The sequence below is a fragment of the Giraffa tippelskirchi genome, chromosome 9 (assembly GCF_054371585.1).
Source record: "Giraffa tippelskirchi isolate mGirTip1 chromosome 9, T2T-mGirTip1v1.2.pri, whole genome shotgun sequence".
In the NCBI taxonomy this organism is placed as follows: domain Eukaryota; kingdom Metazoa; phylum Chordata; class Mammalia; order Artiodactyla; family Giraffidae; genus Giraffa; species Giraffa tippelskirchi.
Genome location: NC_137283.1, coordinates 13,988,786 through 14,003,061, shown reverse-complemented (window position 1 = coordinate 14,003,061; position 14,276 = coordinate 13,988,786). Strand labels below are relative to the sequence as shown.

Sequence of the window (14,276 nt, the reverse complement as noted above, 5' to 3'; positions counted from 1 at the left end):
TTCCTGCAGGCAGGACTGTGTCTGCCCTCAGATTTGGGCTCCCTGAAATCAGGATTGCATTTCCCCTTAATATGGAGCTCCCTGAGCAAGACTGTATCTCCCCTTCAGACTGTGGTTCTTAGAGAGCAGGACTGTGTTTCCCCTCAGATTCTGGGTCCCTGAGGGAGTGCTGTGTCTCCCACTCACTGTAGATTCTCAAGGGCAGGGTTGTATTTCCTCGTACTGGGGCTCCCTGAGGAACAACTGCATCTTAGAATGGGGCTCCATTCTTAGAATGGGACTTCCTGAAGGCAAGACTGTTTTTCCCCTGATTCATACTCCTTGCTGCAGAGCTGTGTCTCCCCTCAGATTTGGGTTCCCTGAAGGAGCTCTGTATCTCCCCCTCTGTGGGTCCTCAAGGGCAAGGCTGGGTTTCCTCAAAGTGATCTCCTTGAGGCAGGTCTGTGTCTCCCCTCAAACTTAGGCTCTTCGAGTCAGGGTTGTGTCTCCCCTCATTTTTGGTCTCCTTGAAGGAGTACTGTACTCCCCCTCACTGAGGTTCCTCAAGGGCAGGGCTCTGTTTCCTCAGGTTGGCATTCCTACATGTGGTTTCAGTTGCTCAGTTGTGTCGGACTCTTTGTGACACCATGGACTGTAGCCAGCCAGGCTCCTCTGTTCATGGAATTTTCCAGGCAAGAATACTGGTGTGGGTTACCATCATCTATTCCACAGGATCTTCCCGACCCAGAGATTAATCCTGCGTCTCCTTCATTAGCAGATGGATTCTTTATCACTGTGCCACCTGGGAAGCCCCTGATGAAGGTCTATTCTCCTATCAGACTTGACCTCCTGAAGTCAGGGCTGCCTTTTCCCTCAGAGTGGGTCTCCCTGAGGTGGGGCTGTGTCTTATCTCAAACTCAGGCTCCCAAGGTAAGGCACTGTGTCCTCTCAGACTGAGGCTTCCTCAGGTATCCATCTTGCTTTCTTTCCTGGGACCTTTCACGTCTGCTCAAGGCATTGCTGAGCTTCCATGTTGCTGGTTTAAGCTGAAGGCCCTGCTTTCCCTCTCTGGTTTTTAGTTCTTTGGAACTTCAGAGTTTGATCAGCCTGAACCTTGGGATTTCATGTGGTGAGATCCTAAGTACCACTGAACAAGTACTTATCCCAACCCTGGATTCAGTAACAAAGAATAAAAAATTATTTTAAAAGAAAGATATATTAAAAGGGGATGGGTTCATTTCAAAAGATGGAAATACCTTAATATAGAATAGTTTTTTGTAAACTGTTTTTTAAAAATGCTTTACTGTGTCTCCTGGGAGTGGCAAGAGACTATTTGGGGTGGTTTCATCCCCATCCTGTGCTCAATTTTTCACTAATACCCTAAACCTGTGTGTATGCCATTCCCTGATTTATGAATGCCTCCCTTCAGTTCACCTGGCCTCATGACTTTCCTCAATATTTCTACTAGGACAGCTGATTGCCTTGAATTATTGATACTTTTCAGGGAAACACATACCCACCTAATCTTAGGATTGGACCATCAGGGCAGATTCCTTCAGGTCTTCTGCTGTCTCCAAGTGCCCTCTACAGGCCAAATAAAATAAATCCTCCCAGGATATGATGTTTTCCAGCCAGGAGCCCAAATGTGCAAAAGTTTATTTTTTTATTAAAAAATTTTTACTTAATCCCTATTATGACCTCCCAGTCAGTTCAGGTAATTCATAACTTTCTACCTCCATCAACTTCTCCTCAGAAAGCATCTATGTTCTGTGACCAGCTTTCATTCTAGTTTGTGGGAGGCACATGTCCACTTTATTTATCCTGTCTTACTCAGTGGTTTTAACATCCACTGTTGTCTAAATGAGTTAGTTTTGCAAAATAGTGGTTTCTCTAACTCTATTGTCCTTCTATTCACCATTCTACTTAGAAGCATGCATTCTAGGTTCCTTTTCCCATCCCTCCTCCACACCTCTGTTTGGAATGCCTTCCCCACTTGGCAAATCCTGCTTATCCTGGAAACCCAGATGCAGGGTCACCTTGTCTCAGAGGCTTTCTGCACTAGCCAGTAGATTAACTCATTCACTCTCTCCCCTTCAAGCTTGGTGGCTATAGCTACAGCTGCCTGGCCTCCCTGAGCCTCTGAGACAGAGGCCCCTCCCATGGCAGGACACCCAGTCAAACTCTGCCTGATCTGGCACAGTGGTTCTCAGAGCTTAGTGAGCCCCAGGATCACCTGGAGGGCTTAGTGAAACATACCTGGGCCCTAGCTCCAGGGATTCTGATGAAGCACCCTAAAACCTCACTGGCTTAACAACAAAAGTTGGTTTCTCCTTCAGAGCATGTGTCAAATGTGGGACAGCAGGTCTCACGGTTTCTTGGAGACCCAGGATGATGATGGCTCCACCAACTTGTGACACTACCATTTCGATGCTTGAATTTAGAGCAAGAGAGGAAAAATCATGAATGGCCTTTTCTCTGCTCACAGCTCACTGGCCAGAAATAATCCTGTGCCCTGACCACTGCAAAGTGGCTGGGAAACATTGGCATCACATGGACAATTTGATGAACACTGGTTTCTCTGCCATAATCACTCACCCCTTATTTACTGGCACACAGACACACAAACCTGCTCTCTGATCCTCAAACACACCAAGTGCGTTCCTACCTTTGAGCCTTTGTAGCAGCTGCTCTCTCTGCACTAATGCTCCTGTGTCAGAGCTCACATGGTTGATTCAAATGCCACCTCCTTGGACAGGCCTTACCTGACTGCACAAAGCAGCCACCTAGTCCCTCAGATCAGCCTATTTCAATTCTCTCTACAGCCCTTATTATGCCATATTTGGTCATCTCTTCTCTGTTAAAAGATTGTATGTATGCTCCGTGAGAAAAATCGACCGCTTATCACCATGTCCCCACTACCTTGAACAGGGCCTGGTCCATCATAGATGTTCAAAATATAATTCCTCAGCTCAGTAACCTAAGGGATTTCCCATTTACAGGTTAAAAAAATGGAGGACCCAAAGAGAAGTGGCTTACCCAAGGTCACACCACTACTAAATGGTAGCACTTGATTGAAATCTATGCCACTGAAACCACCAACACTGTTTACTTGTTACTTCACTGCTTCCACATATTAAAGTGGCAGTAAGTTTTGTCATTTTCTTCTCCGTCTAGTGATCCTCCACTGTCATTGGTTTTTAAATCTCAACCAAGTCCTATGGAAGGCAATTTGACAACATCTATTTGGGAATTTATCCTATAGGTAAGTTCATGTATGTGGAAAATTACATATACGTGATATTTTTTCATTTCAGTGTTGTGATAGTGAAAGTTTAGAATTAACTTAAAGGTTCACGGGGGTGTGTATGTATTCACAGTGGGCATGTGCACATGGTAGAGTAGTATACAGCCCTGAAAAGTGAAAGAGCACTTCCAGCTCTGACTGGAAGTTTATCTAAGGGAAAGTATTACATTAAAAGAAAGGTGGGATACAATAGAAGTATATGTCTTTCATTTAAGTTCCCCTAAGAGCTGAATCCCTCATGTCTTTCAGAGATCAACTCCTCAATGAAAAGAACAAAATACAAATCAGTAGCAGTGTGGTTTCCATCATTTGAACTTATTTTATTGGTACTCATCAGCAAATAAAATTTTATTGTTGATTTTGGATGCATTACAACACACTTTTTGGTAGTGGTTGCACAATGTTGATTTATTAACTATACTAAATACTGCAACCTCTGAATTGCTGAATTTTACATGGGTATTTCCTTTGTGATGATGGGTGGCTCCTCTCTCAGAATACATAAAATGGTGCATTCCATCCATGGTTTTCATATTCCTTTGTTATTCTACCTACTGCTTTAAAATACATTCAAATAAAAAGATATAAGTTCCGTGCAGTGAGTGCACACATACCACGGAGAGGAGAGTTGAAAACATAATTAATCAACACCCTCGTGTTCAGAGAATAAATAGTCTGAAATCATGGAACTGAAGCTTGCTCCTGGGAACTTTCTCAAAGCATCTTCTGTGGACAAAAGTTTACACTCACTCAATTGAAGGATACATCTTTTGCCAAGAGGGTGGAAGAAAAGGGGGATGGGGGGTGCAAGATGATGATTTTACTTGCATATGATGTTATCCTTCCATAAACATCTGGAACAAATGGCCACAGAGCACCGTGATGTGCAGTCCCTAGATCAGAATAAATAAATGATCTGCTTGGACTGGAAAGCCACAGACACACTGTGACCAAGCTGGATAGGACAGAGAATGTTTGTTTAAAATATAACACACACAAATAATAAATAAAAGTTTGAAACTTAGTGGATGACAGCGATGGGACCAGGCTCCCTGTTTGTTCATGGTTCTACTCACAACACCTCTACCTTTTCCTAAGCATAAAAAGTGGCACAAGGACACGAAGGGCTTTTCTGGGACCACTCTTTTCTGAAACAAGAGGGCAAAACGAGTGGGTATCAAATGGCTGCAGCAGAAGACCACAGATGTGAGAATACGCTCAAGGGTCTCAGGTCTAGAGTAAAGACCAGGACCAGCGGACCACCAAAGCCTTGTTTCTCTGTGAACTGGTTTGGTGTTACCTTTGGCCATGTTTCTACTCTTTCACTGTTGACAGGTTTCGTTCACCACCTTTCCCCCAACCCCTTTTCCTTAAGGTCCTATTGTCAAAGTCGTGTTGGGTTTGGTCTTAATCAATTGGTTGTGACACTGGGTCCCAGAAATAAGCTATCGCATTAGCTGCTTGGTGTGTCTGAAACTTGTATTTTGGTGTCACAGAACCACAGAGAGAACATTTTACTGCGACTTCCCATCTAGTACCATTACTTCCCTGCATATGTTAAAAAAAAAAAAAAACCCATGGAAAAAGTAAATCACACAGAACACACAGGGGCTGCCAAATGGTGCAGCAGGAGTGTAAATACATTCTCTTTTGGGTCAGACATCTGGCCTGACAGTGGATTACAAAACATGGAAGGATGACTTCGCATTGAAGGCATGAGAAGAAAAAGTCACAGGTCAAAAAAAAGAAGCGACCGTCCGTTGGGGCCGAGCAGTGAAGGTCTTAAAGAAGCTGGGACCCCAGAAAGAAAGAACAACTCTTCCATCGTGAAAGCTACGGCAGCTGCACGTGGCTGCGGACGGAGGCCCCTTACGCTCTTATGGGGCGGGAGAGTCGAGAGTCGAGGTTCTGCACAGGGAGGCAGAACCACTGTGCCATCTGACAGCACAGGATGTGTGGCTCTGGCAGGCAGCCACAAATTCACTGGTTTCCTATCCATGGGATAAGAACACACTTGGGGGTTTCAGTGCTTCTCAAAGGAAAGAAGAAGGAAAGACACCCAGCTGTTCCTGCCCCCGCCCACCAGCATAGGCTAGGTCCTCAAGAGAGTGACGTCGGTGCTGGGGTGCTTCCTGCAGGATCTGAAGGAAGGGCAGGGCAGATACAGGTCTCCAAGTCCTATGTACACATTTTACAGAGTCTCCACTCTGCCCCCATTAGGCACGAGGTTGATTTGTCTAGCTCAGGAGGGGATGGACAGAGAAGGGCAGAGGGAGCGTGCACAGGGCAGGGGGAGGAGAGGGAGGCGGGAACAAGCCTGGTCTCCACTAGTGGAAGGGCCTCTTCCCAGCCTCACCGTAAGCTAGTTTGTTTGGGGAGCTTAGCACCCATCAAGATGCCCGAGGTGAGTGTCACAGGGGCTTTCATCTGCATGCTGGACCCCACCATGGTGGGGAAGCTGCGGTTCCGTCGGATGCCACTGTTGAGCTGGAGCCCACCGATGGCACTGGTGACAGTGGGGCATCCGAGGGGCAGGCCTTCGGGTACCAGGCCCCTGGAGACAAGAGCCTGCGCAGGGCCTGGGGGCGCACAGAGGAGAGGTCCCTGGTCCTCAGTCAAGGTGGGGACGTGGGCTCGCCCCGAGTTCACCACTTTGGCCACGCCAAACCTCCTGACTTTGTCCACGAGGTTGAGGTTGGACACAGACACGTCGGTCTGGCTTTCACTGCTCCGGACCGCCTTCTTCTCCCTCACCTCCCTCAGGATGGAGCTGGCTGGCTTGGAAGCCAGGAAGTTGTCGTAGGGAGGGCTTGTGCACTTGAACTCGAAGGAAGGTGGAGAAGATGTGGGCGTCTGCATAGGCGAGTTGGGTGGTGTGGAGGGGATCACAGCCATCCTGGGGGTATAGGAGTGCAGGAGGGTGCCCCGGCCGGCCCTGTCCCAGCTCTGGGGGTCATACACAGCCGCGGAAATGCCCCGCTCCTTCAGCAGCCACACCAGCCCCAGGGACGTGCTCATGGTGGTCGTGGACTCACGGACGTTAGTGAAGGATTCGGCCAGGCTCAGTCTCCGGGGAGTGCATGGCGTGGCCACTGGTGTGGATTTCAAGTGGCTGGTGCTGCCACAAGCCGGAGTCGGGGCCGAGTTAAGGCTGATAAGAAAACACAACAGGTCATTGATCAGAAAATGCCCAGGAGAACCAAGGAAAGGGTCTGGGCAAGCCTCCTGCAGGGGTGCAGGGCAGGCCGGGGACATACTGAGGGGACTCCTCCAACCCAGGCTCCCTGGATGCCTCTTTTCATGTCTGATCCTCCCTCTCATCGTAGAGGCCGTGGAGTGTCTGAACTGGGGGGCTGGTTTCTCTCTCAGGCCTAGAGGGTGAGTACAACTGTTGCCTTTGCAAGTGAGGAAATTAGGCTCAGATTAGGTGACTTACTCAACGTCACACTCAGCTTACTCAGTGGGAGATCCTGGATTCGAACCCAAGTCTGAGTGACCCCAAAGATAAGAGAGGAAGCCCTGCAGCAGAGAGGTGTGCTCTGTCTCTACCAATTTGCTCAAATTCCTGCTCTTCTTCCCAGTACCCATTTCCCTGAGGTAAGATGTTAACCAGGGCTCTGGGGTATGAGAGTTGATCCTGGGTGTGGCTGAAGCAGGTGGGACACTTTGGTGGAGGGCCCTCGGGTGATGGGGAGACTGAGGCTTGAAGGTGCATATCAAGTCAGCAGCAGATCCCAGGCTCCTGACTCCCATTACAGTGCTGTTTCCTCTGCACCCTGCGGCCCTTCAGTACTCTTCCCGTGGGTGCTGAAGTCCACCTTGATGAGTGGAGATAGGGGGACAGATGTAGCCATGTCACGTATCATCAGATCTTCATCTAAAGAGCCACCTAGAACAAGGCCCCCTGGGTGGTGAAACCTGGTTACTAAAGGAAAGTGGAGAGATTCCTCTGTCCACTTATATATGACTGAGGGCCCACTATATTCTAGAAGCTGGGATTCAGCAGTAAGGAGAGTCAGGGCAGAAAGTGTAACAAAAGGGCAGGAGTGGGAAATGCATTGCTGTCTGCCTGGAAACCAGAAGAGATCCTCTTCTCACAACTGCTACACGCATGGAGTAAGGCACCCCCGACCCCAGGCATGGAGGCCCTAAGCTGTTGCTGGATGAGCAACTGAGGGGCACAGAAACATCCCTCCTGATGGTCTCATAAGACCTGCCCTGGCACCTACCTAAGGATGCAGCAGGGGCTTCGGGTGCCCCTGGGGACAGGCAGCTGGGTGGTCCCCAGGAACCGGGGGATAGAGCCCTCTCTCCCCAGACTGGCAAGGGACGGGCCACATACCTTGGACAAAGCACCAACTTAGGGAAAGGGGAGGAAGGGGACAGGCTCTGGGGCAGGTCCCCAGAATGAGTGGAGCAGGGACCCCTCCTGTGGGAGGGCAGGTGAAAAGCCAAGTACAAGCTGCGGCATCATTTGGCTCCACACTCAGGTGACCTCACCGCTGGTTGGTCTATACACGGCGAGGAACCCAGAATAGGCCCGTCTCATACAAGCTCAGGAGTGGGGATGCTGGTGGGTGGGGAGCACTCAGAGGAACACAGGATTAGAAACCATAGTAGGTCCTGAAGCTTAAAAGGTGGATCTTCAAAAGGCACAGGCGGAATTCTACAAAACTGATCTACAAGCAATCGAGGGCGAAAACAATCCGTACTTGGTCACAGAACCACTTCTAGAGAGATTTTCCATTTTTGTTTCAAGCTGCCATTCTTTCAAACTCAGGCAAAAAGCCTTCTCCTGCTACTTACTTCTCAGGCTTTTTCATCCCTTACGAGGCCATAAGGACTTAGAAAAGAAGGCAGGGGTGCAGTATTGAGTCCTATGGCTACCATCAGAAGTGTGCTGGGGCACCAGCCTCTCCCAAGGGGAAGCTCTGTTCATTGGTTTTCAACACAATCTCTTCAAACATAAAGCTGGGGAGTGGGGAAGCCAGGTTCTCCAGAGGCAGGAAGGGAGATGGAGACAAGCTAAAATTTAGAGATCCCCTTCCGGTAAGAACCTTGGTTAGACCTGTATTAGTGTTGGCACTTGGCTTGACTAGGGTGTTTAGACAGGTTAGGGGTATCTGCTGTCAAGGCCGAATTAGCCAGGCACAACCACAGAGACACATCCACGCCCACATTGCGGGTTAGTGGCGGCCACACGTGCACACACAGCTCCTCCACAGGGCCCTGCCAGGCAGGCCCTGCTGGCGGTGTGCTCACCCCCTGCCTTGCCCGTGGGCTCACTCTCTGCCCTACATCTGCTCTCAGCTCAACAGGGCCTGGGGCTGCTTCGTCGTCCTCCTCACATGACCTGTGGAGAATTATTCATAGTTGAAGGTGCTCCTTGGGGTGGCTGCTCCCTCCGAGCTGGTCCAACTCGCCTCCCTCCTGTGAGATACTTTCCACTCACCCTGGCACCTCGCACCACAGAGAAAATGGCTGAGGGGGGTCACACCACCATGTTGGGGGAGACCATTTTCCCTTTCACCAGAAGCTCTGGGAGGCCTGAAATCCAGTCAAGCAGACCCTTCCCCCGACCCCGCCAAGGCCACACAAGTCCTCTTGTCAGATGGTGCCAACTTCTATCACTTCTTGGAGGTACCCACGGGAAATGGACAGCACCAAGCTTGTGGTTCTGTTCAAGTTTTACCATTTTGATTGCTACAGTGTGGCTGTGAAGCATGCATGGTTCCTGGGGCCATTTCCAGAGGCATAAGGGCTACCACAGGGTTCAGTAACTCCATTCTGTGAAAGAACATGTTCTACTGGCAAATTTGGGGGCAAAAATCCAACAGACTTGGCCTTAGAGCCTGTGGTAGTGCCCTGAACTTCCGCTGGTTGAGGTGGGGCCTAAGAATCTTTCATGGCCAATAAGAAGGCAACTTAAAGTGGATCCAAGTCTCTCTATTCTGTGCTGGGTCTGAATCAATAGTGGTCTTGATTCGAAAAGAAAGATGGGACTTGAACAGATGAGAGATGCTTCCATTGGCTGGAGTTAGTTTTGAACAACCCTCTTTCTACTTCAGCTTTCCTTGACATTAAGTCTCTCAGGGAGTGTTCCCACCTCACCCCACCCTGCCCCCACCCTGCGGCTGGGTCCCTTACCTTGGTGTGACCCGCGTGAGTTCGTCTGAAGGATGCAGGATGCGACAGGTGGTGAAGGTGAAGGTGGAGTTGGTCTGTGACATGCACTTCCCAGGGTGGTGGGCTAAATTGGGGGGAGGGGAGGAACAAAATATAGTCCTTGCATCCAAGTACACCCACGAGAAAAGTCAGAGTCCCGCATGGCCCTCAACAGATGCAAGAAGCGATGAGCTACCTTGTAAACTGGATCTGGGCGAGGAAAGTGAAACACGAATGTTCTGGGTCGAAGGTGGTCTCTCAAAAACAACCACACTTTTGAGCACTGGCATGCAGAGCATCGAATTCCAGCTTCCAACCCAATCCAGACAGGGTTTCCCATCAGCGTTCTTTGGCCAGTAGTGGATCCAGTTTGAAGGGCCAAAGGGCCCTTGGGGGTAAATTTGGGTTCCCTCCTCAGAGATTTGAACCGGCTTCCTTCGTTTGTTGCTTTACTTTTCTTTTCATTGGCAGATAGGTGCCAAGCTCTGCCAAGGGGAGGGGAGAGGTGCAGGGCAGGGAAAGAGGCACTTGAGTCTAGAAACAGGGCAAGGCTCATGGGCTCCCTTTTCAGTTTACACAAAAAGGGGCTTGAGGAAGCTGGCTCCACTACTGCCTATCTGTGGTTGGCAGGGAGGGAGATGGGGCCTCAGCTGCCTCAGCAACAACGTTGCTGGCAAGAGTCCCAGGGCCCAGGCTCTCTGCCAGGGCTGGGCTGGCACACAGCACTATAAGCAGCATCAGTCCCCGTGAGCTGCTTTCTTGCCATTTCTAGGATGTCTGGTTTCTGATGAAAATGAGTAAGTTGTCCTCAACTTATTTCCTTTGAAAGCTCCAAAGAGTTGTTAAGGCAGCTGAAGACTAGGATCTGGAGCAAAGTAAATCACAGAAGCTTTAGGACCATGCATCAGAAAACTGCAGGTGAGAAGTAGGAATAGAGTCTACAGGAGACATCATGATTGTAGAGGTCATCCTCATTCATAACTCAAATGTAAAAGGAAAAAAAAAATTAAAGGAAAAAAAAGATGTTGCTCCCAGTAGCATGCATGGTGAGGTCTAGGATCATCCCTTCCTCCCCACCAACTCCACCCCTGCAGCCTCTCAGCCCCCAGAGACCTCCTGGGAGAAAAATGATTAGGATATTGGAGGCCATGAGCACGCTGAAGATTCAAAAGTCTGGAACTAGAATCTTCTAGCTCTTTATGGCAAGTTTTCACTTGGATTTGACAAAAAGGAAAACAAACCAGAAGAGATTGGTGCCCCAAACCTACAGATCCACACACAGGTGACTGTGTCTTTAAAAAGGAAAAACAAGAGACTAGATGAAATTAAAAAAATATTGGACACACGCAAATTGAAGGCAGGCAGGACAAAGCCAAAGCACAGAGATGGTGGCAGTGACTCAGGAGCCATGTAAGACTGGTTTGCCCTGATGACTGTGGTCCAAGTCATCTCTGTGTGTCAAGGAAGGCTCCGGTAGCCCCTGGCATGGCAGCCAGCACTGCAGTCACAAGAACAAACTCTCAGCCTCAAGGAGCTCCAGGCAAAGCAGGAAGGGTGTGGGAAACACATGTGAAAATACCCTTTATGCATCTTTGTTTCTCAGTCAAAAAAGTACTGGTTTAGGAACTCAGATAACTGAGAAATGACTGCGAGCAAAACAAAAACGAAAGAAGCTATGAACAAAAGGCAACCAACCAATCACGATTCTCTGATTGCAATAAAGTCTAGAAACAAAAGCAACAGAAAACCTGAGAAAAGCATCCCAAATAACAGCATGATGGGTTATTTGGGAGGGAGGAAAGAAAAATGCAGTAAGTAGAAGTAATTAGGACAGAACAGTTATAAAAGAGAAAACATTTTTTAAAAAATCAAACAAAAGCAAGGCTGGATTTAAACTTAGAAGCATACTCCATTTAAACACAAGGCCAGAATATCAAATCAAAAGGTCACACACGTTCACCTCCTCCTCCACCCCATTACGTATTGGATCTTCGGTCGCAAAAGCTAGTGTGAGATGGACATTTTAGACACCGTTGCATCAGCAGAAGCGAAACCCATCTTATGCAAATGGGTTTCGGGAATAGGAAAAGGCTGCTAAAATTCAGAGGTCCTCATTCCCCAGAAGCGACGGACAGCTTGAGAAGACCGAGGTAAATCAACAAGAATCAAAAGTGCCAAAGCCAGAGGTTCAGCCCCTCTGCAATACCACTGGGATGCCTGGACCCGCCAGCTCTCTGAGTCACCACTGCCTGCCGGGCCGCTGCAGCGTCTCCCTTCCTTGGGACACAACACAGAGAGAGTGAGCCGCCACAGAGCCGTTACCGGCTGATTCCTACAGTTCTGTGTACAGGAGAGAGTAAATTTCCAAAGCAGGAGGTGCTAACAGAGTCTTCAGGGCAGGGAGCAGGGACTCAAGGAGAGGGCCCAGGCCCTATTGCACCCCAAAGCCCTGCCTTATGTGCTGTGAGTTCACCTTGTGCTGTTCACATGAGGCCTCCAAGGATGGCGTTTCCTGGATTTAATGCTCTAACTTCCTACTTAAATCCTCCTTCTTTTTCTCAGTCTGATTGGAGGATCGCAGTGTTGTGAGCTAGAAGTACAAACACTGACAAATACTTTCATCAAGTATTTTATTTAGGAATGAACTTGTATTTCTCCCCCTCTCCTCCCCCAAGCCCCTAATCCTTTATTATTTTTAGTTGTTCTTCCTCCTCCAGGTTCTGAAACTGGTACAAAATCCTAATCTATCAAAGGGAACTTTTACATTTAGTTAATCCTTGATTATTCAAGATTGTCTCTGCATGAATTTTTCTGTGGGAAAAAAAGTTCTGTGATGAGTCCATGAGGGAATAACTCCATAAACCTTTGTTTGCCCTGTGCTTCATCATTAACATAAATGCTGTTTGGGACTAATGTCGCTTTAACAGGTGTTTTTCTCTGAGGAGTAGGGAAACAAGGGCAGTTTCAGATAGAGCAGAACAGCTTTTTATCTTTTCTGTTTTAAAAATAAGATAAAAGTGATTTTAAACTACACAGTGTTACAAGAAGACATTTGAAAGCCCTTAGTTCCAGGCTTAACATGGGCCTGTAACTCTTTTTCTCTGCTTCTTAAGCATTTCTTCTACACAGCTCCCATCTACAGTTCAAAAGACCCATGAGTCCCCAGTGCAGACATCCAGCCCATCAGTTCCAGGAAGGTTTCTAGTACAGAGACTGAAACCCACATCACAAGATCTTATTCTGGCTTCTGTACAACTTTTGGTTCCTGCAAAACTTAAAAAAATGAAAAGTTTAGTTGACCCACTGCACCACGCTGTCTCCTCTCTGTTTCACCTACAGAGTGACTTAACAGAGGAATAATCTCATGGCGTGACAGATAGAACCAGAAATTCTTTCAAGTGGCTTCTGGGGTATCTTCAGGAGATAAAGTGACTTTTTGGAATGCTGTTAAAAAGTCAAAAGTGCAAATGTAAAAATCTCTTTGGAGTCTTAAGATGCCAACAGAGCTGGATCCCGTGCCCTCTTGCCTTCTTGTCTGTCCTGTGGGAGCCACCAACATGTGTGGGGAGCTGGCCTGGTTAAGTTGCCCCAAGTTCATCATCCAGCTGGTGCTCCTGGAGCCAGATCAAGGGTGCACTTCTCCAGGGCATCACTAGGTGGTACAACTGGACAACAAACCTGAAACTCAGTTCCCACCCTTGCTCCCTCAAGGGCCCTTCACTTCAGAAAAGGCTGAGTGCAGATACCCACTCAACAGTCCACGTGGGTGCCCCTCCCAGCACTAGAGCACCTTCCTATGGTTTTCAGAGATGAGGTTCCTAGAGAAAGTGCTTCCAGAGAGCAGGCTTGTTCTGGAACTTTTAAGTAGGGTTGACTCCATGCTGTTTGAGACAAGTCAATAAAGCAATTCTTCATTCATTTTTCCACTTCAGGCTGCATTGGCCTGAAGAGCACAGGACTTCCTTAACATCTCCTAATACAGGGGTGCGAGCAGATCCTGGCTCTGTCTACCATGACCACACTCCTATAACTGCTACACACCAGAGCAAGGTTGAAAAGTCCGGCCATCTGAGTGGGAACTCCCTCAGCTCTCTAGGTAGAGACATGAAGAAAAGGAACATTCCCAGACCCAATGGTCTGTGAACTGAATGTACCAGACTTTTCCTTCCAGATTCTTCAGGTCTCCACGGGTAATGTTCCCTCACAAGCCCCTTTGGGTCCTGCTTCCCCAGTGGGATTGACAAGTGTGAGAGAATGCCCACTGGAGGCTTTGTTCATACCAGCCCCTGCCCCAGAAGAGGCTGGAGTGATACTCAGTTCCTTAATCGTCTGCTTCTTTTAGCTGTTCCCTTCCCTTCAAGTAACTCGCCTGAGCAGAGCCTATACCTATGTCACAAATAAGAAAGCTTCAAAGGAAGCTAGTTCTTGGCTTTTGCTTCTGAGGGGCTGAAGACCTGCACCTTCAGGGATTTCCAAGGGTACTTTTGACCAATGAGATTTTTGCTTTCATCACTTACTTTAGGACCTCAGCCCCAGAGATAATACAGCTCTTCTGCAGAACCACTGCCAGGTAGGCTGCCATGATGTGTAGGAGTCTGTTTTAGGACATTTCTCCTACTGGAAATGGTCTCCATGTGTATGAGTATTAAATAAGCTGACCTTTACTTTCTTCTATGTTGCTTTAATCCCGCCTCGGTCTTCCCTTTAAGAATCAAGGCATCCAGGTAATTCAACTGGACTGTCCATCCAAACCACCATCTGCTGACCTAACTATGTGATTTTAAATCTAATCTTAAACCTTTACCACATGCAGGCTTTTCGCTACACA

The 14,276-nt window shown here is 48.2% G+C and overlaps 1 protein-coding gene across 6 annotated transcripts in view; it reads right to left on the bottom strand.

Annotated features, from left to right (window-relative positions):
* Positions 1–3,579: 3,579 nt before the first annotated feature.
* Positions 3,580–14,276, bottom strand: part of TRAK1 (trafficking kinesin protein 1) — a 152,660-nt gene continuing 141,963 nt past the window's right edge. For all 6 annotated transcript variants that reach the window (XM_081527647.1, XM_081527644.1, XM_081527645.1 and 3 more), the window contains 2 exons: positions 9,431–9,533; positions 3,580–6,434 (listed from right to left, as the gene is read on the bottom strand). In XM_081527647.1, coding sequence (XP_081383773.1) covers positions 5,636–6,434; positions 9,431–9,533 — 902 coding nt within the window. In that variant the 3' untranslated portion in view covers positions 3,580–5,635. The remainder of the gene's footprint in view (positions 6,435–9,430; positions 9,534–14,276) is intronic.